The sequence below is a fragment of the Haliotis rufescens genome, unplaced genomic scaffold, assembly GCF_023055435.1.
Source record: "Haliotis rufescens isolate VD_foot unplaced genomic scaffold, xgHalRufe1.0.p SCAF_15, whole genome shotgun sequence".
Lineage (NCBI taxonomy): Eukaryota > Metazoa > Mollusca > Gastropoda > Lepetellida > Haliotidae > Haliotis > Haliotis rufescens.
Window position 1 is genome coordinate 1370482 of NW_025963835.1, and position 15406 is coordinate 1385887.

General features: G+C 43.3%; 1 protein-coding gene across 1 annotated transcript in view; it reads right to left on the reverse strand.

Annotated features, from left to right (window-relative positions):
* LOC124114056 (protein unc-93 homolog A-like) overlaps nt 1-15406 on the reverse strand; it is a 98161-nt gene that overhangs the window by 14498 nt on the left and 68257 nt on the right. The window contains exon 3 of the mRNA XM_046474594.2: nt 534-801. Coding sequence (XP_046330550.1) covers nt 534-801 — 268 coding nt within the window. The remainder of the gene's footprint in view (nt 1-533; nt 802-15406) is intronic.

Here is a 15406-nt window from a genome sequence, read left to right on the forward strand (position 1 = left end):
GTTGGGGTAGGGGAGGCATTACATGGTGGGGTTGGGGGTTGGGGCAGGGGAGGCATTACATGGTGGGTGGGGGTTGGGGCAGGGGAGGCATTACATGGTGGGGTTGGGGGTTGGGGCAGGGGAGGCATTACATGGTGGGATGGGCTTGGGGCAGGGGAGGCATCACATGGTGGGGTTTGGGTTGGGGCAGGGGAGGCATAACATGGTGAGTCTGCACAGCGAATCGCGGCGTCTTAGACGACTGGGCCACCAGTGTCCCCAGTCAAACACTGACTTAAAGACAAACATTATACATGCATCCATGGTTCTCATTTGAGTTCCACATGGTGACAGGTCTGTGGGGATTTCGGATACAGAAATGGAGGCATGACGCAGTGGGGTGAGGATAAAGCTTATAAATATGTCCACATATATTATATCACCGATTAAAAAAGAATGGATTGGTTACCATCGTCGTGCAGCCCATAACTCGATTATCTACAGGTCACTGTGCTAACGATGAAACTAGGTTGAAGTGGTTTGGCTCTACTTACTGTATGTCTGCGTCTGCCAGATAGCATCACATAGACCCAAGCAGCCTGCGACGACGTAGAAGTTAGGAACGTCTCCTGGTTGTGGCTTCCACAACCACAGCACTATAAGTAGCCCGACGTTGAAGGTAGCACCGGCTGTGATGAAGAGGAACCTTTTGATGTGCTCGGCGATGTAACCAATCACCACAGAACCAACAGCACTGACTGCCCCGAAGCAGATAAGGATGGGGCCAATGTTGTGGACACCGAGTGTGCAGCTTACGTAGGACTGGCAACAGAAAGCAAGGAATCAGCATATGAGGCAAATACAGGTTCTATTAAAGACATTTGGGTTCGGATCCAGGATCAGTTCCGGTTATCCGGGGTTTGTATGCACCACAGTCGGTCTCATGGTTACCTCGAAGTGAAGCATCTACAACCGTGAGTGAGTGTGTGAGTGAGTGTGTGAGTGAGTGAGTGAGTGAGTGAGTGAGTGAGTGAGTGAGTGAGTGAGTGAGTGAGTGAGTGAGTGAGTGAGTGAGAGTGAGTGAGTGAGTGAGTGAGTTTTTTTTGTTTATCGCCGCACTCAGCAATATTCCAGCTATATGATCTGTAAATAATCGAGTCTGGACCAGACAATCCAGTGATTGACATCATGAGCATCGATCCACGCAATGTGGATACAATGACATGCACCAACCATGCCTTTTACGGCAAGAATGGGATGCTGAAGACCTATTCTACCCCGGATCTTCACGGGTCGAGTAAGTGAGTAAATGAGTGAGTGAGTGAGTTTTACGCTGCTGTGAATAGTATTCCAGTTACATCACGGCGTGTCAGCTTGATGCGGGCGGAAAGCCCCAGATGGTACATGTTTCAGACATTTACCACTTTGGTGAAACCAACGAGCACGAGCATGGTGATGACAAACCTAGATATATTATTCGGGCGAACCGTGGTTCGAACCCACGATCATAGGTTTCTGGCGTGCCCAAAAAGACGGGCTTCACTTTAGACTTTTCTCGCACGTTAAGCTGATACTCAGTGATATAGCTGAAATATTGCTCAACCCGAAGTTTAACTCATTCAAAAATATGTACAGCAGGCAGACTCCTGCAATAAGCTGAAATTAAAAATATACCAGTGGGAAAAAATGAAGGGACACGTAAAAAATATCAAAGATTATTATTCATATATGTAATCAGCAAAAATCTAAAATGAGTGAAACTTAGTGCTGACTATATGCCGAGCAATCTACATACATAATTCTATACCAAACACATGCTTCCTATTTATAGCCTTGTATCTTCATCAGCATACAATAAATTGTAATAAAAAGGGACAAAATATTTTCCATTATCATAACAAATTTATTGTATGATTCATATGTTTATAACTCACTATCAAATAGTGATGATACAATTGTTTGGAAACAGAGGGCGTATTCTGACCTCCGGTGGCACCCTTTACAAACGAAAAAAATACAAGTTGTGTTCAGCTAAACAAACACGGGAACACAGGGTACATCATTTTGGTCCCTGATGCGTCAAATTTGGAAATGTCCTCCACATGTCTACCATACAACCTTTTGAAAGTTTTACGAACGCCTTAAATAATGTGACCCTGTTAAACAAGTTGTGAGCCAGATTTTCGTTTGTTTTGTTTGTTTAACGCCGTGCTCAGCAATATTTCAGCTATATGATGGCGATCTGTAAATAATCGATTCTGAACCAGACAATCCAGTGATCGATATTGTGAGCAACTATCCACGCCGTCGGAATACGCCTCTTGGACCAGCAATGGTTGCCGGAGATGTTTTCTAATCTGGAACCCACACGGGAATATTGAGAATGTGAGTGAGTGAGTTGGGTTTAACCCCGCTTTTAACAGTATTCCAGTTATATCATGGCGTGTCAGCTTAATGTGGGAGGAAGCCCGGAGTTATGCAGGTCTCAGACGTTTACCACTTCGGTGAAACCAACGGTATGGTGCTGACAAACCTAGAAACATAATCGGGGCGAACCGGGATTTGAACCCACGATCATAGGTTTCTAGCGTGCCAAAGGGACGCAACTTAGACGACTGGGCCACCCGTGCCCCCATTTGAGAAAAAGTCGTATGACGGTCTTTTAAATCTTCGTAGAAAATCACACGCTCGATTGTACCTCAAAGGTTGTGAAATGTAGAACGCTGGAGCTTCTGGAATACAGCTCGAAACAAAGGGAAAGTCGACTATTCAAAACTTGAAGTGTGAAATGCATACGTATAAACATGACACAAATGTGGCGGTTTCATATTCCTATTTTCATTTCTAGTTCTGGAAAGAAAAATCAGCAAACAACCTCAGGTAATCTATACGACTGTGCTAATGTGTTTTAAACAAACAATAGGATCAGTGGAAATAATACCTTCTAATTAAGTCCTTAGATCCGAATACCAAATATAATATTCATAATTTTTGTTCTTCAGAATATCATCTTCCCTTCGTAAGTGTTGTTTCTATCTGTTTCTTGTTGTTTGTTTTTGTAGGTGTGCGTGCGTGCGTGCGTGCGTGCGTGCGTGCGTGCGTGCGTGCGTGCGTGCGTGTGTATCTGTGTGTGCGTGTACATGTGTGTGTCTGTGTGCACGTGTACATGCATGCATGTGTGTGTGTGTGTCTGTGTTTTGTGAGTTCCTTAATTTGAACAAGTTACAGTATTCAGTAACACACACACACACACACACACACACACACACACACACACACACACATATATATATATATATATATATATATATATATATGGTTCTACAGAGGAGAACCTCTAACATCAATAATATCAGTGGCCTTCTAGAAACAAAAAGAGACCTGAAAAGCAAATACACGTCAATCAACTGGATGTGGCCGATATTTGAAGGGTCACGATGACTTCATTGCACGGCCTGGGGCACGATGACTTCATTGCACGGCCAAGGACGGCTTTAAGTCAGTTGTTAGAAGTATCACGGGTGGAGAACCCCGACAGTGCCTGAGACCAGACAGAAATCTGTTGATCACATTCATGGAGTTAGGTTACATTACCTAAACAGACGTCTATGACGACGTGTAAACAAATCTGTCTTCCAACAATATAAATCGAACCTTCATTAACCCACATCAGCGGAGCTCCAAGGACCATTTCCTGGCCTTATCAGAAAGAACAATACTGTTTCAGATACTTCCTGTCTATATGTGTGTATGTCAGCATTATCAAAGTGTATCCAGCAGTGATATATCAATCACATTTATATATTCTTCTAAAGAATATTGATTTAGATTGCATCTTCACTTCGAAACTGCATGTTGTTGTAAGACGCACCCATTAATACTCCATCAGTGTCGTTCTGTAAATAATCTAGTTTGGGCCAAATAAGCCCCTGACAAAGATGGAGCGCCGTCCTACGACGTCGGTGTACGCAGCAACAAACAAAATATTTCTGGGGACCGTTTCAGATGTGCATCAGAAGAGTCTTGGCGTTTAATGCTTATCACGTCGAGAAATCAAAATGGGCTATACATTGTGGCCGGGTGAATCGAACACAGGCCATCGACATGACGAGCCACTTCATCTCCTAATTCAGAGGTTCAGCAATGGTAGTCCTTTCTAAAATACAATGCAGTGAAACAATGTTGAGTTTGTTTTGCAGCAGAATTCACTTTCAAACAGAAAGTCTTATGCTTCGATAGGATAGGATAGCGCTTCACCGACAGCTATCACCACAGATTTACAAGGGAATATGTAAAAGGCAGTGATGAAGAATATCAATTTAAATTGGAATGGCTGCAGATACAAACACAAGGAGAATTCGATCGAAATAAGGTCACTGATAGAATTCCCGAAGACAGTATCAATTACTTTTGATATGGCTTCGTCTTGGGTGCGTGTACTTTTTGACTGCTCTAGCTTTTTAAGAGAGAAATGTCAACGTGACATCGCTTTAATATACATCATATGCATCCGATTACATTGCATGTAGTGGAATCGTTACCGTTGCATGGAATGGATCTAAAACAACAGCTTAATTTTATGGCTACGTGCTTATATGCTACGTGCACGATCTGCACTATGAAACAACAAATTATTGCTGAAGGCCAGAATTTCTGTGTTGACCGTTCTGCGACCTGGATAAGAAAAGTTATATTTGGTAATAATTGGACCAATTCAGCATTTGGCACTCATTTTCATCCGGGAAACATGAACGTTGACGTTTTATTAGATGTCATTAGCATGTCAAATAAGATTTACAACTCACGAAATGGTAGAGACTACATGCAATGAGACCATATCAGAAGAACACCTATCTGGAGATACAATGTCCAATAGGAAGTCGATACCAGAAGCGCAAAACGACCGAAGTGTTAAAGATTATGTGGAATATATCAACAGTTTGGCCACAATAGACATATGTCAACGACCTTGACATAAAACGTCAATCCAATTCAGTGTGTCCATATCAGGGTTCCAACCGAAATGACAACGGTCATAATTACCCTGTCAATAATATGTCCATATTGGTTTTGTTTGTTTGTTTTGTTTGTTTGTTGTTTAATACCAGGCGCAGTAATATTCCAGCTTTATTGCGACGGTCTGTAAGTTATCGAGTCTTGACCAGACAATCCACTAACTGGCATCATGGGCATAAATATACGTAATTTGGATACGATGACGTGCATCAATTTAGTCAGCGATCCTGACCACACGATACCTTTAGTCACCTCATAGAACACGCATGGGTTGTGGGGACCTATATTCCTACACAGAATCCTGTCGGGTGCAACATTGCTATAAACCGCCACATTTAACTTCTCAAAAACACGTCCCTATCAGTCTTACAACAACCGAAATGGTAAAGCTTATATTAAATACGTGTATGTTAATACCATGTCCATATAGTATACACTCTTAAATAAAAGATATAGATGTTTAGTAAATTTATTTTACCTAATAAAATCGATATATTTAATTTAATATCATAGATACAAATATGAAATTTTGGAGCTCGATAGTCTCATGTTGTCGTTGTACAAAGGCATTGAAAACTCTTCATTGTCATGTCACATAAGGCCACAAGGTTGCGCTGAACTCAGTATCTCGTGTGACCGCCCGGGCAGCAATCACGGCTCTGCATCTCCTCGGCACTGACTGGATAAGTGTACGAATTCTGTCCTTCGGAATTCTGCGCCATTCTGCTTGTAATGCGTTGGCCAGTTGTAGGAGTGTCTGCGACATGTTCTGACGTTGACGTACACGTCGATCAGAGATCTTTGATTGGGTTGAGATCTGGAGATCTCGACGGCCAGGGCAAGTCGTTGATGTTGGCATTATGAAGGTAGCCTACCGTGACACGAACTGTGTGCGGTGGAGCGTTGTCTTGTTGAAACAGCTCCCTCTGGCGGTGAATGATTGGAAAAAGGTGAGGTTGTAGAATGTGATTCATGTAGCGATTTGCTGTCAAATTTCCCTGAACCACAACCAAGTCAGATCTTGTGGTGTAGGATATGGCCCCCATACCATAACACTACCGCCACCGAAATTGTCGAATTCACGTACACACCGTGGGGCAAAACGCTCATTTCGACGACGATATACACGTTGTCTTCCATCTCGCCGGTGAAGAAGAAATCGTGATTCATCGCTAAACCCCACTCGTCTCCAGTTTCTCAAATTCCAAGGCTGTAAGTTATGGTATCAACGCAAGCGTCGCTGTCGATGGATCTGTTGCAAAACAGGGACGATAACTGGTCTTCTTGGTCGGATTCCAGCCTCGCGAAGATGGTTCCTGACAGTCTGGTCTGATATCCCCATAAAACCAGGGATGCGTCCTGCAGCCTCCGTAGCTGTGGCATTGCGATGACGTAGGTGGAACAGTCGAATGTAGCGATTCTGTGCAGGGGTGGTAACTCTTGGTCGGCCGCTGCTCGGACGGCCTACAGTGGAATTAAACTGTGTGTATCGGTCCCAAAGGCGGCACATGGCACTGTGGTTTACGTGCAAAAGAAGACTGCGATTCCCCTCTTTCGAAACGTCCTATGGCGATGTTCCGATCGGCAGCGCTGAGTCTCGGCATGTAGAACTTGAAAAATGTTGACAATTGAATGACAAATTATTGGCTTATGCTTGCCTTTTTGTAGCACCTACCACGGGTTACGAATGCCATAATATGCACGTGCATTTTACTTTACTGTTTTCCTCCATGACATTTTTGAACAAGTGTGAAAACAATGCCGTTTAAGACATTGCAAATCGACAATGGCTGCGTTTTGACGCACCGTTTGTCGAATATCAGGCCACCAACATTTTCCAACAACATATATCCAATTTATATACCGGATTGTTTGTGTAGTCAGGTTCAATTAACTACATATAACCTGTGCGTTTCCTTTTTTGAAGAGTGTATGTACAACATATGTACTCTTAGATCACCTTCAACATTTCAGATTTACATTGAATATATATAATTTCATATAAAATATGTCCATATTATATTGTGTCCACATTAGACAACAACGACAAGGGGATGGCATCTTGCATGTCCATTGCATGTCCATAGACCCACAAAAAATTAAATGTCAATAATTTGTCAATACTAGATATATATAGCGACCAGTTATCGGTATGCCATGTGCATGTCATGTCAGGCCCGAATCTTGAAGGGGGACATTTACGATTTTTATAGCAATGTTTATATCACACGTCTAGCCAGGGCGTACACAGCGACATGTTATAGGTTTGTCGATACCATCCTCATATCAGGCTACAGCAACCGTAAGCGCGGCTCCCTAAGGGATCAATTTCAGGGCGCATGTAGGTTCCTGCCACGGATTCTGGACGAGGGGAAAAATGAATTAGACACTGTCTGGTTCATTAGTCCAGACTTTCCTCGGGCACAAGGAGATTTAAACGTTGTCTAAATTCGCTGCAGATGCTATAGATCATGTCAAGGACTATGCCTCAAAACACAAGATTTCCAATATAAATGGTAAACAGTGTCGACATGATATTCAGGCCATTTAACACTCTGCATGGACTGTTCCACAAAGCGTCCACAGCGCTGTGACCATCGCAGATCTGCAGCATATCAGTGATGGTAGTAAATCAAGCTATGTTGGATTGGTGGAACGGAGGATGCTATATTGCGTACAGACACCATTGTGACTATTGTAAGTCTATGTTAAAGTAAAGGGAATACGACCATCTTAGAGCCACGCCTATCGTAAGCCTATGTGAAAGTAGGGGAACTACAACCATCTTAGAGCCACGCCTATCGTAAGCCTATGTGAAAATGGGGGAACTACAACCACCTTAGAGCTACGACTATCGTAAGCCTATGTGAAAGTAGGGGAACTACGACAATCTTAGAGCTACGACTATCGCAAGCCAATGTGAAAGTGGGGGAACAACGTCCATCTTAGAGCTACGACTATCGCAAGCCTATGTTAAAGTATGGGAACTACGTCCATCTTAGAGCTACGACCATGCCAGCCTCTGTGAAAGTATGGGATCTTAGAGCTACGACTATCGCAAGCCCATGTGAAAGTACATGTAGGGGAACTACGTCCATCTTAGAGCTACGACTATCGTAAGCCTATGTGAAAGTATGGGAACAACGACCATCTTAGCGTTAAGATCGCCTTGTGGAACGAGGCACTGGTATTTTATTATACCAATTATCACTATGATCATACCATCTATCGTAAAGTCATTTGCATCAACTTCTGGATGTGTCGGATGAAATCACCACTATCCTGTTTTTCCTGTTTCTGCAAAATGAATTCTTGATCCTCCGAGTTTCAAGCGACATGAACACCAGGCATTTCCCACGTTTCTTTAAACATTCAAATCACAAAGTATCGAAAAAGGGTATACCCCCACGACACTGGTAAGTTTCTTTAACCTACAGACTATAAAGAATATTTATTACATTTGGGTCACCTATAAAAGGCGTTAATCTTTTGAGGAATTCTCCGAGCGTACGATCAAAGCAAACAACCTCATTGTGAGGCCTCTCAATTCATGAGTAGATAGAAAAAGGCAATTATTAGATAAAAGGATAAAAAGACACGTCAGGAAAAGATCAGTGGTATGGGGGTTTGATCATTAAGGAAGTTCACAGTCAACAGTCAGCTGTTCTTGTCATGTAAATTGCCTGCGTGCTTTGATCTATTCCTTGCTTCATTTCTTTCGGATTTTATTTAAAAGCATGTAAATTTAAGCTAACGCGGTTTACAGATCGGAACGTCTTTCAACTTCAGCTCCGCATCTGATGGATGCATTTGATTTCTACAGAAAGGAAGCGATTGATGGCATCACATGACAGTAGTGATTGAAGCACGTGCTTGTTTATCATTCTGACATTTCCATTTCGATAAAAATCAAAGAGAGGCTAACTTATGTTTCTTCGAAAATCAATATTTCAAGCGAGACACGTGATTGATGAAATCTTTATAAAACGACAGCAATGTCATTGACTCCAGGGATATTCATCACGGTGACGTAATAATACGTCAGCAATATCGTGTGTAAGACGATTAATGTTTGGTGCGACATCTATCAATTGCAGTTGTTTGGCATTGTTTCGCAGAGCGAGTAGTTTGTCTCCGGGCATCAGACAGTGAAGTGAGTTCGACATTTTTCATTACGCAAATCAGAGGTGAGGTGAAATGCGGTTCAACGTCGCGTTCAAGATTATTGCACTTATATAGCGATGTTGCATGCACGTGTGTGTTTGTGGCTGCTTGAACTAGACTAATGACGGTTTTATAGATCTCGCCTACTGAGATACCACTCCGAATTTTAACATGATTACCCCATTCAGACACAGGACGCGGACCTTGTTTTATTCCCTTAATGCCGGAAAGTATCATCTTTTTACGTCTTTCTTGGTATGACGCGGTCGGGTATCAAACCACCGATTTTCTCTCTCCGGGCAGAAGCTCTATCCAGTAGACCATGGAGACGGTCTGAAAATCAGAGATCTCCCTGGAACGACTGCCAACTGATGTACTAATGGCTTCAGCTGTTGATGGTTTGATGAGATGATAGTCGAATTATTCTGGAACAACCACCCTCAACTATTCGACTATTCATAACCGGTATTCGATTCGAATTCAGCAATGCATATGTAATTCTTGTTTAGATACGTACATACGTGATAAGCTGATTATTGACTTCACTAAGTCTTATACGGGAATATCCTATATTTTGTAATAAGGCGATTCGGAAGCCAAGTTGGTAAAGCTCGTCACTTCGATATTCTTGACAGTGCGAATCATTAAAAGACTGACATGACGTGGCCTGTAAATAGCAGTAAGACAAACCAACGGTTGATATTATGAGCAACGCCTTGTGGAATCAACCAAGAGACCATCCGATCCATTTAACGGACTCTTACGGCAAGCAAGTCTTGCAGTGTACCAAGTTTAACATGGAATACCCCCGGGATCCCCAAGAGAGTACATCACACTTTAACACAGTGTGGATGACGCCGCTCCCCTATGGGGAGTCCTGGGTAGAATTGGTCCCCAACAACCCTGGATTGTGTGTCATCGATCCCCATATAGCTGGAATATTGCTGAGTGCGGCGTTAAACAATTAGAACGTTAGAAAGTAAGAAAGAACCAAACAAATCAATCATTAAAATACGGCGTGTCAGATTACTGTAGCCACTTACTGACTTGGTGAAGCTCTAGAGCAGACCAATGAACATAACTAGGGCGAATCTAGGATTCGAACCAACGACTAACAGACCCTGGCAGCCAACGGGGGATAAATACCACTGAGACTACCCTGTGACTACGACATACGCCCGTCATGGTTCAAACGGTGCAATGTGTCTTCAAGAAAGTCTGCTTGTATTGTTTTACGACATATTTGATTCCAATCTAAGAGAGTCTGTGACGAGAAACGTACAATCTTTGCATAAAAAACCCATTAAGACTTTTCCAGTACAATATTCGAATATTTTCATATTCCAAGATAATGCAAGAAATCGTTAGATTTGTTAGTCCATATATGCCTTTGTAGCTGACTGTCAGTCGGGTCAAGGCTGATCAGACTTATAGCCTGCATTTCCTCGCTGGACTACTGCTAACTGACGGTGGATGGATGGACCGCGGGTGTTGACATGGATGGGTTGTTTTTCGGTTCCCTGTCTACGGGTATCGGAGGGTGTCTGTCTTTCCTGTAGGCGGTGCCGGTAAATGAGTTGTGTAGGCTTGCTCACTGCGTGTCGAGAAGGAGCATTCCTTGGAGCTCGGCTTTTACTAATTGGCGGTGGGTCGGCTCAACCGAGTATCGGGGATGAAGAGTGTCAGACAGGGTCCCGGGTACCGACTAACGAGTTGTAGGAATTCTTACTCTCGTGCATCAGTAAGTCGCGCTGGGTCGGATTGTCAGTGTGTACGTGGATGGCTTGTCATCGGCTTCTTGTTTACCAGTTACGGCTAACCAGTTGCAGACTTGTTTACTGTGTTCTTACTGAGCCGATAACACCCCATCCACGTAAACACTGGTGGTGTGACCCACCGCCAGTTAGCAAAGCAATGCCGTAATGAATGAGCCATGAACAGAGGCACGTGTTACCAACTCGTCTGTTGCACAGCAATCAGCTGTGTCGAGAACCTATACTCGTGGATCGAATCCCAGATTCTCATGATTATGTTTCTATTCCTACCTGTGCCAGTGGGCTTCACCAAAGTGACAAACGTCTATGTGAGTGAGTGAGTGAGTTTGGTTTTACGCCGACTTTAGCAATATTCCTGCAATATCACGGCGGGGGACACCAGAAATGGGCTTCACACATTGTACCCATGTCGGGTTTCGAACCCGGGTCTTCGGCGTGACGAGCGAACGCTTTAACCACTAGGCTAACCGACCGCCCCGACAAACGTCTAAGACCTACATAACTTCAGGTTCCTCACACATTAGGGCTGTGGGGTAGCCTAGTGGTACAAGCGTTCGCCCGTCACGCTGAAGACCCGGGTTCGATTTCCAATTTGCTAAAAGCGGCGTAAAACCCCTCAAACACTCACTGACTTACCAACGCCTCCCAAATCAAGCTTAAACGCCGTGATATAACTGAAATACTGTTCTTAATTAAAACGACATTTAACAATGGATGGTACTGCACTCAACGCAGCGCCAGCATATCAAATAAACCTTCAAATCCCAATACGCTCGTACTGCTAAATGTATAGCCTGGTACTAAGAAATCAATCGAAATGTGTTACAAGAACTCCTGGTACCATTCCAACCACTAGCAACTGAGAAATAACCTCTTTCACTCAAGGAACCAAAGTCATATGTTATGTACAATTAGCCAGCCATAAAACCGATAATGTTTCGGAAACAGGCACGCACAAACATTATGTGTAAGTACCCTGTGCTACTCCGAACAGGTTTGTAACTAGTGGCCAAGGCCATTCGCTTATACTCGCGTTCCAACAGAAACAGACTATTTATTGCTGATTGGGGCAGGGTAATCGATAGATAATCAGCTAATCGATACCTGGCGCCTGTACAAACCATTGGTCAATCTAATCTCTGGCAAACGACATCATTTTCACATTTACATGGATTTTCCAAGCATCGTATTCCCACTAGGTTGGCAGTTGTCATAACACCATGTGGTAATCGTTAGATTTTAATCTACAGAGTAGAATACAAGCGTGTAATTGCTGCCTGCTAATATGAGTTGCGATGTGGACTTCAGTTAAAAGCTTTAGTGTTGGAGATTGCCTTTCAAAAATAGTTCATGGTTACTTATCATTCCTGCATCATAAACTGCTTTAACTTGACGAAATAGATTTTTTTTAGAGAGAGTGAATGTTTAACGCGCACCCAGCAACACTCCGGCTACACTCTGGATAGGGGACACTAGGAACGACCCAGGCCACAGGGGCACGATGACACGCAACTAGCTATGTCACCAAACCTGACCCCCGGACTAATGAAATCACTCTAACAAGTGCTGGAGACTCATTCTTACGTGGATTATTAAGTGTCAGGGCTGTCACTGAATCGTTACATTTTAACATAGTTTAAAAATGTTTTAAACCGTTAACAGTTAAATAAGTGGTCGGGGATGTTAGCCTATATCCATGGGGTACGTTGACACATTATATCATAGTTGACTGAGAGTCGGTCTGATGGTGTTTTTGGTAATACGCGCCTCAATTCGTCATGCCAGAAATCTATGATTCTGGGTCCGAATCCCAGATTCGCTTTCAGTATGTTTCTAGATTTGTCAGTACCATACCCGTGCTCGTGGCTTTCACCAAAGTAAGAAACGTCTAAGACCTGCATCTATTCGGATTTGTCCTCTCATATCAGGCTGACACATTGGGATACAACTGAAATACCGTTTAAATCGGCATTAGTGAGTGGCTGAGTGAGGTTTTACGCCGCTTTTAGCAATATTCCAGCAATATTCAGCGAGGCTTCAAGCATTGTACCCATGTCGGGAATTGAACCCGGGTCATCGGCATGACGAGCGAACGCTTTAACCACTAGGCTACCCGACCGCCTTTCACATCGGCATTTATCCAAACTCACTCACTATTTAATAATTATCTATACCAGCACTGTCCATCACACATTAGCCATTATGTCCATCCGATCCCTAATCTGGTTGCCTCTTACAACAAGCATGATATATACATGACTTTCAAAGTAATTCTACCAAAATTCCCGGATAGATATGGCGATCAACATGTACATATCACAAAGTGCAAGACGGCCTAGTCCTAGTGCGGGTAGCCTAGTGGTTAAAGCGTTCGCTCGTCACGCCGAAGAAGCGGGTTCGATTCCCGACATAGGTACAATATGTGAAGTCCATTTCTATTGTCCCCCGCCGTGATATTGCTGGAATATTGCTTAAAAGCATACTCACTCACTCACTTTGAAAACAATTAAGTCAATAACATTCGCCAAAACCGCAATATCTTGTTTTCGAGTATCTCATCAGCTTATTTCTTTCATGATGAGTAATTTCTGTCTGGATAAATTGATATTTCATAGCCTGCTAGACCACAAAACCGTTCCTAAGCGCCGAACATTTTCAAATATTTACCATTTGAATACACATAGCAAAACCAGTGCTACGCCACCCACAAGTCATATCAGGGCAACCAGACATGTAATCAGACATATCTTGGGGTACGGATGGCCCAGTCGTCTGAGGCGCCGCAATTCGCTGTGTGGAGTTGCGTCCCTTGGGCACACCAGGAACCTATGATCGTAGGCTCGAATCCCGGTTCGCCCTGTTTATGCTTCTAGGTTTGTCGGCATCGTACCCGTGCTAGGGGGTTCCATTAAAACCCTGCATCACTTCGGGTTTTCCCATATAAAGCTGACACGCCCTGATACAACTGAAACACTGTTTAAAGCCGCGTTTAACCCAACTCACTCACTCACTCATCAAACATATCATTCCTGTGATAATATCTGAAATGATATCAAAGACCAAACAGAACACGCTTGCGCAACCAATGTAAATATCACAATATTTGAACATCAGACTTTGTAACTGAGATCTCATTTCAAGTTTGATGGAGTAGGTATCTTCTTAAGCTCATACGTCATGCAAAGCTAAGACACCCAAACATACAAATGGCATTTTCGAATTGGAAACCAGGAAATGTATGAAATATTTCCTGTGCAAACTAAATTCAATTTCGATTCCATTACGAAACCAATTTCATTTCTAAATCAAACCAACCCACAGCATCCTCACAGCCGTAGTGAAAACAAACATATCACATTTCAAATTTGCAATCATCAATTTCGAAATTGATCTCATGGTCAGATATAATTCTGTTGGAGTCCTGTAATCGATCAGCGATCCACTGCAAACAAATGGAGGGTATTAATGGGTATTAAGAGACTGCAGCCAAGCTTTAACGCTTTAGACCGCAATAATCACACAAACCGTTAAACCAACATCACTTCGATTCTCGGTGTCATTCATCAATTATCCTACAAGCACTGAATCCTGAGAGCACTGGATAAATAACTGCCCTTAACAACTGGAAATCGGGATGTATTGGGAGAGCATACGTGCATCTTGGGTGCTCGATCAAATTCTGAGTAGGTTATAATGTAGGCGCGCTTTTATCTCATTATTGAAGGTTGATCGAAGTGTGGGCGTGTATGGCTGAGTTCTGCAACTGTTATCAGCGTTCCCACATATTAACTACACCTTTATACACACCGCACCATCTGCAAACGGACCCTCTACACCCAGACCATTCACAATCAGTTTCTACACCTTACACACTTTCACTACACCTTGTACCCTCTACTCTCCTTCACTACACTCGTACCATCTACTCTCCTTCTCTTCACCCCGTACCCTCTACTCTCCGTCTGACCATCCTGTACTCTCTTCTCTCCTGTACATCCTGTGCCCTCTATGCTCCTTCTCTACACCCCGTATCCATTACTCTCCTTCTCTTCACCCTGTGCTCTCTACTCTCCTTCTCTACACCCTGGACCCTCTATGCTCCTTCTGACCATCCTGTACTCCCTTCTCTCCTGTACATCCTGTGCCCTCTATGCTCCTTCTCTACACCATGTACCCTCTACTCTCCTGTAAATCCTGTTCCGCCTACTCTCCTTTTCTACACCCCGTGGCCTCTACTCTCCTTCTGCACACCTTGTACCCTCTACTCTCCTTTTCTACACCCCGTGGCCTCTACTCTCCTTCTGCACACCTTGTACCCACTACTCTCCTTCTCTACACCCCGTGCCTTCTGAACTCTACTCTTTTCTACGCCATTTCGTCACCCGACACGTCTTTCAATTGCTGCCAATTATCTTCGTCTGATATTCTGTTATTAAATTGTCACTCAGTTTTCATTCCACCTTCTGCAACGT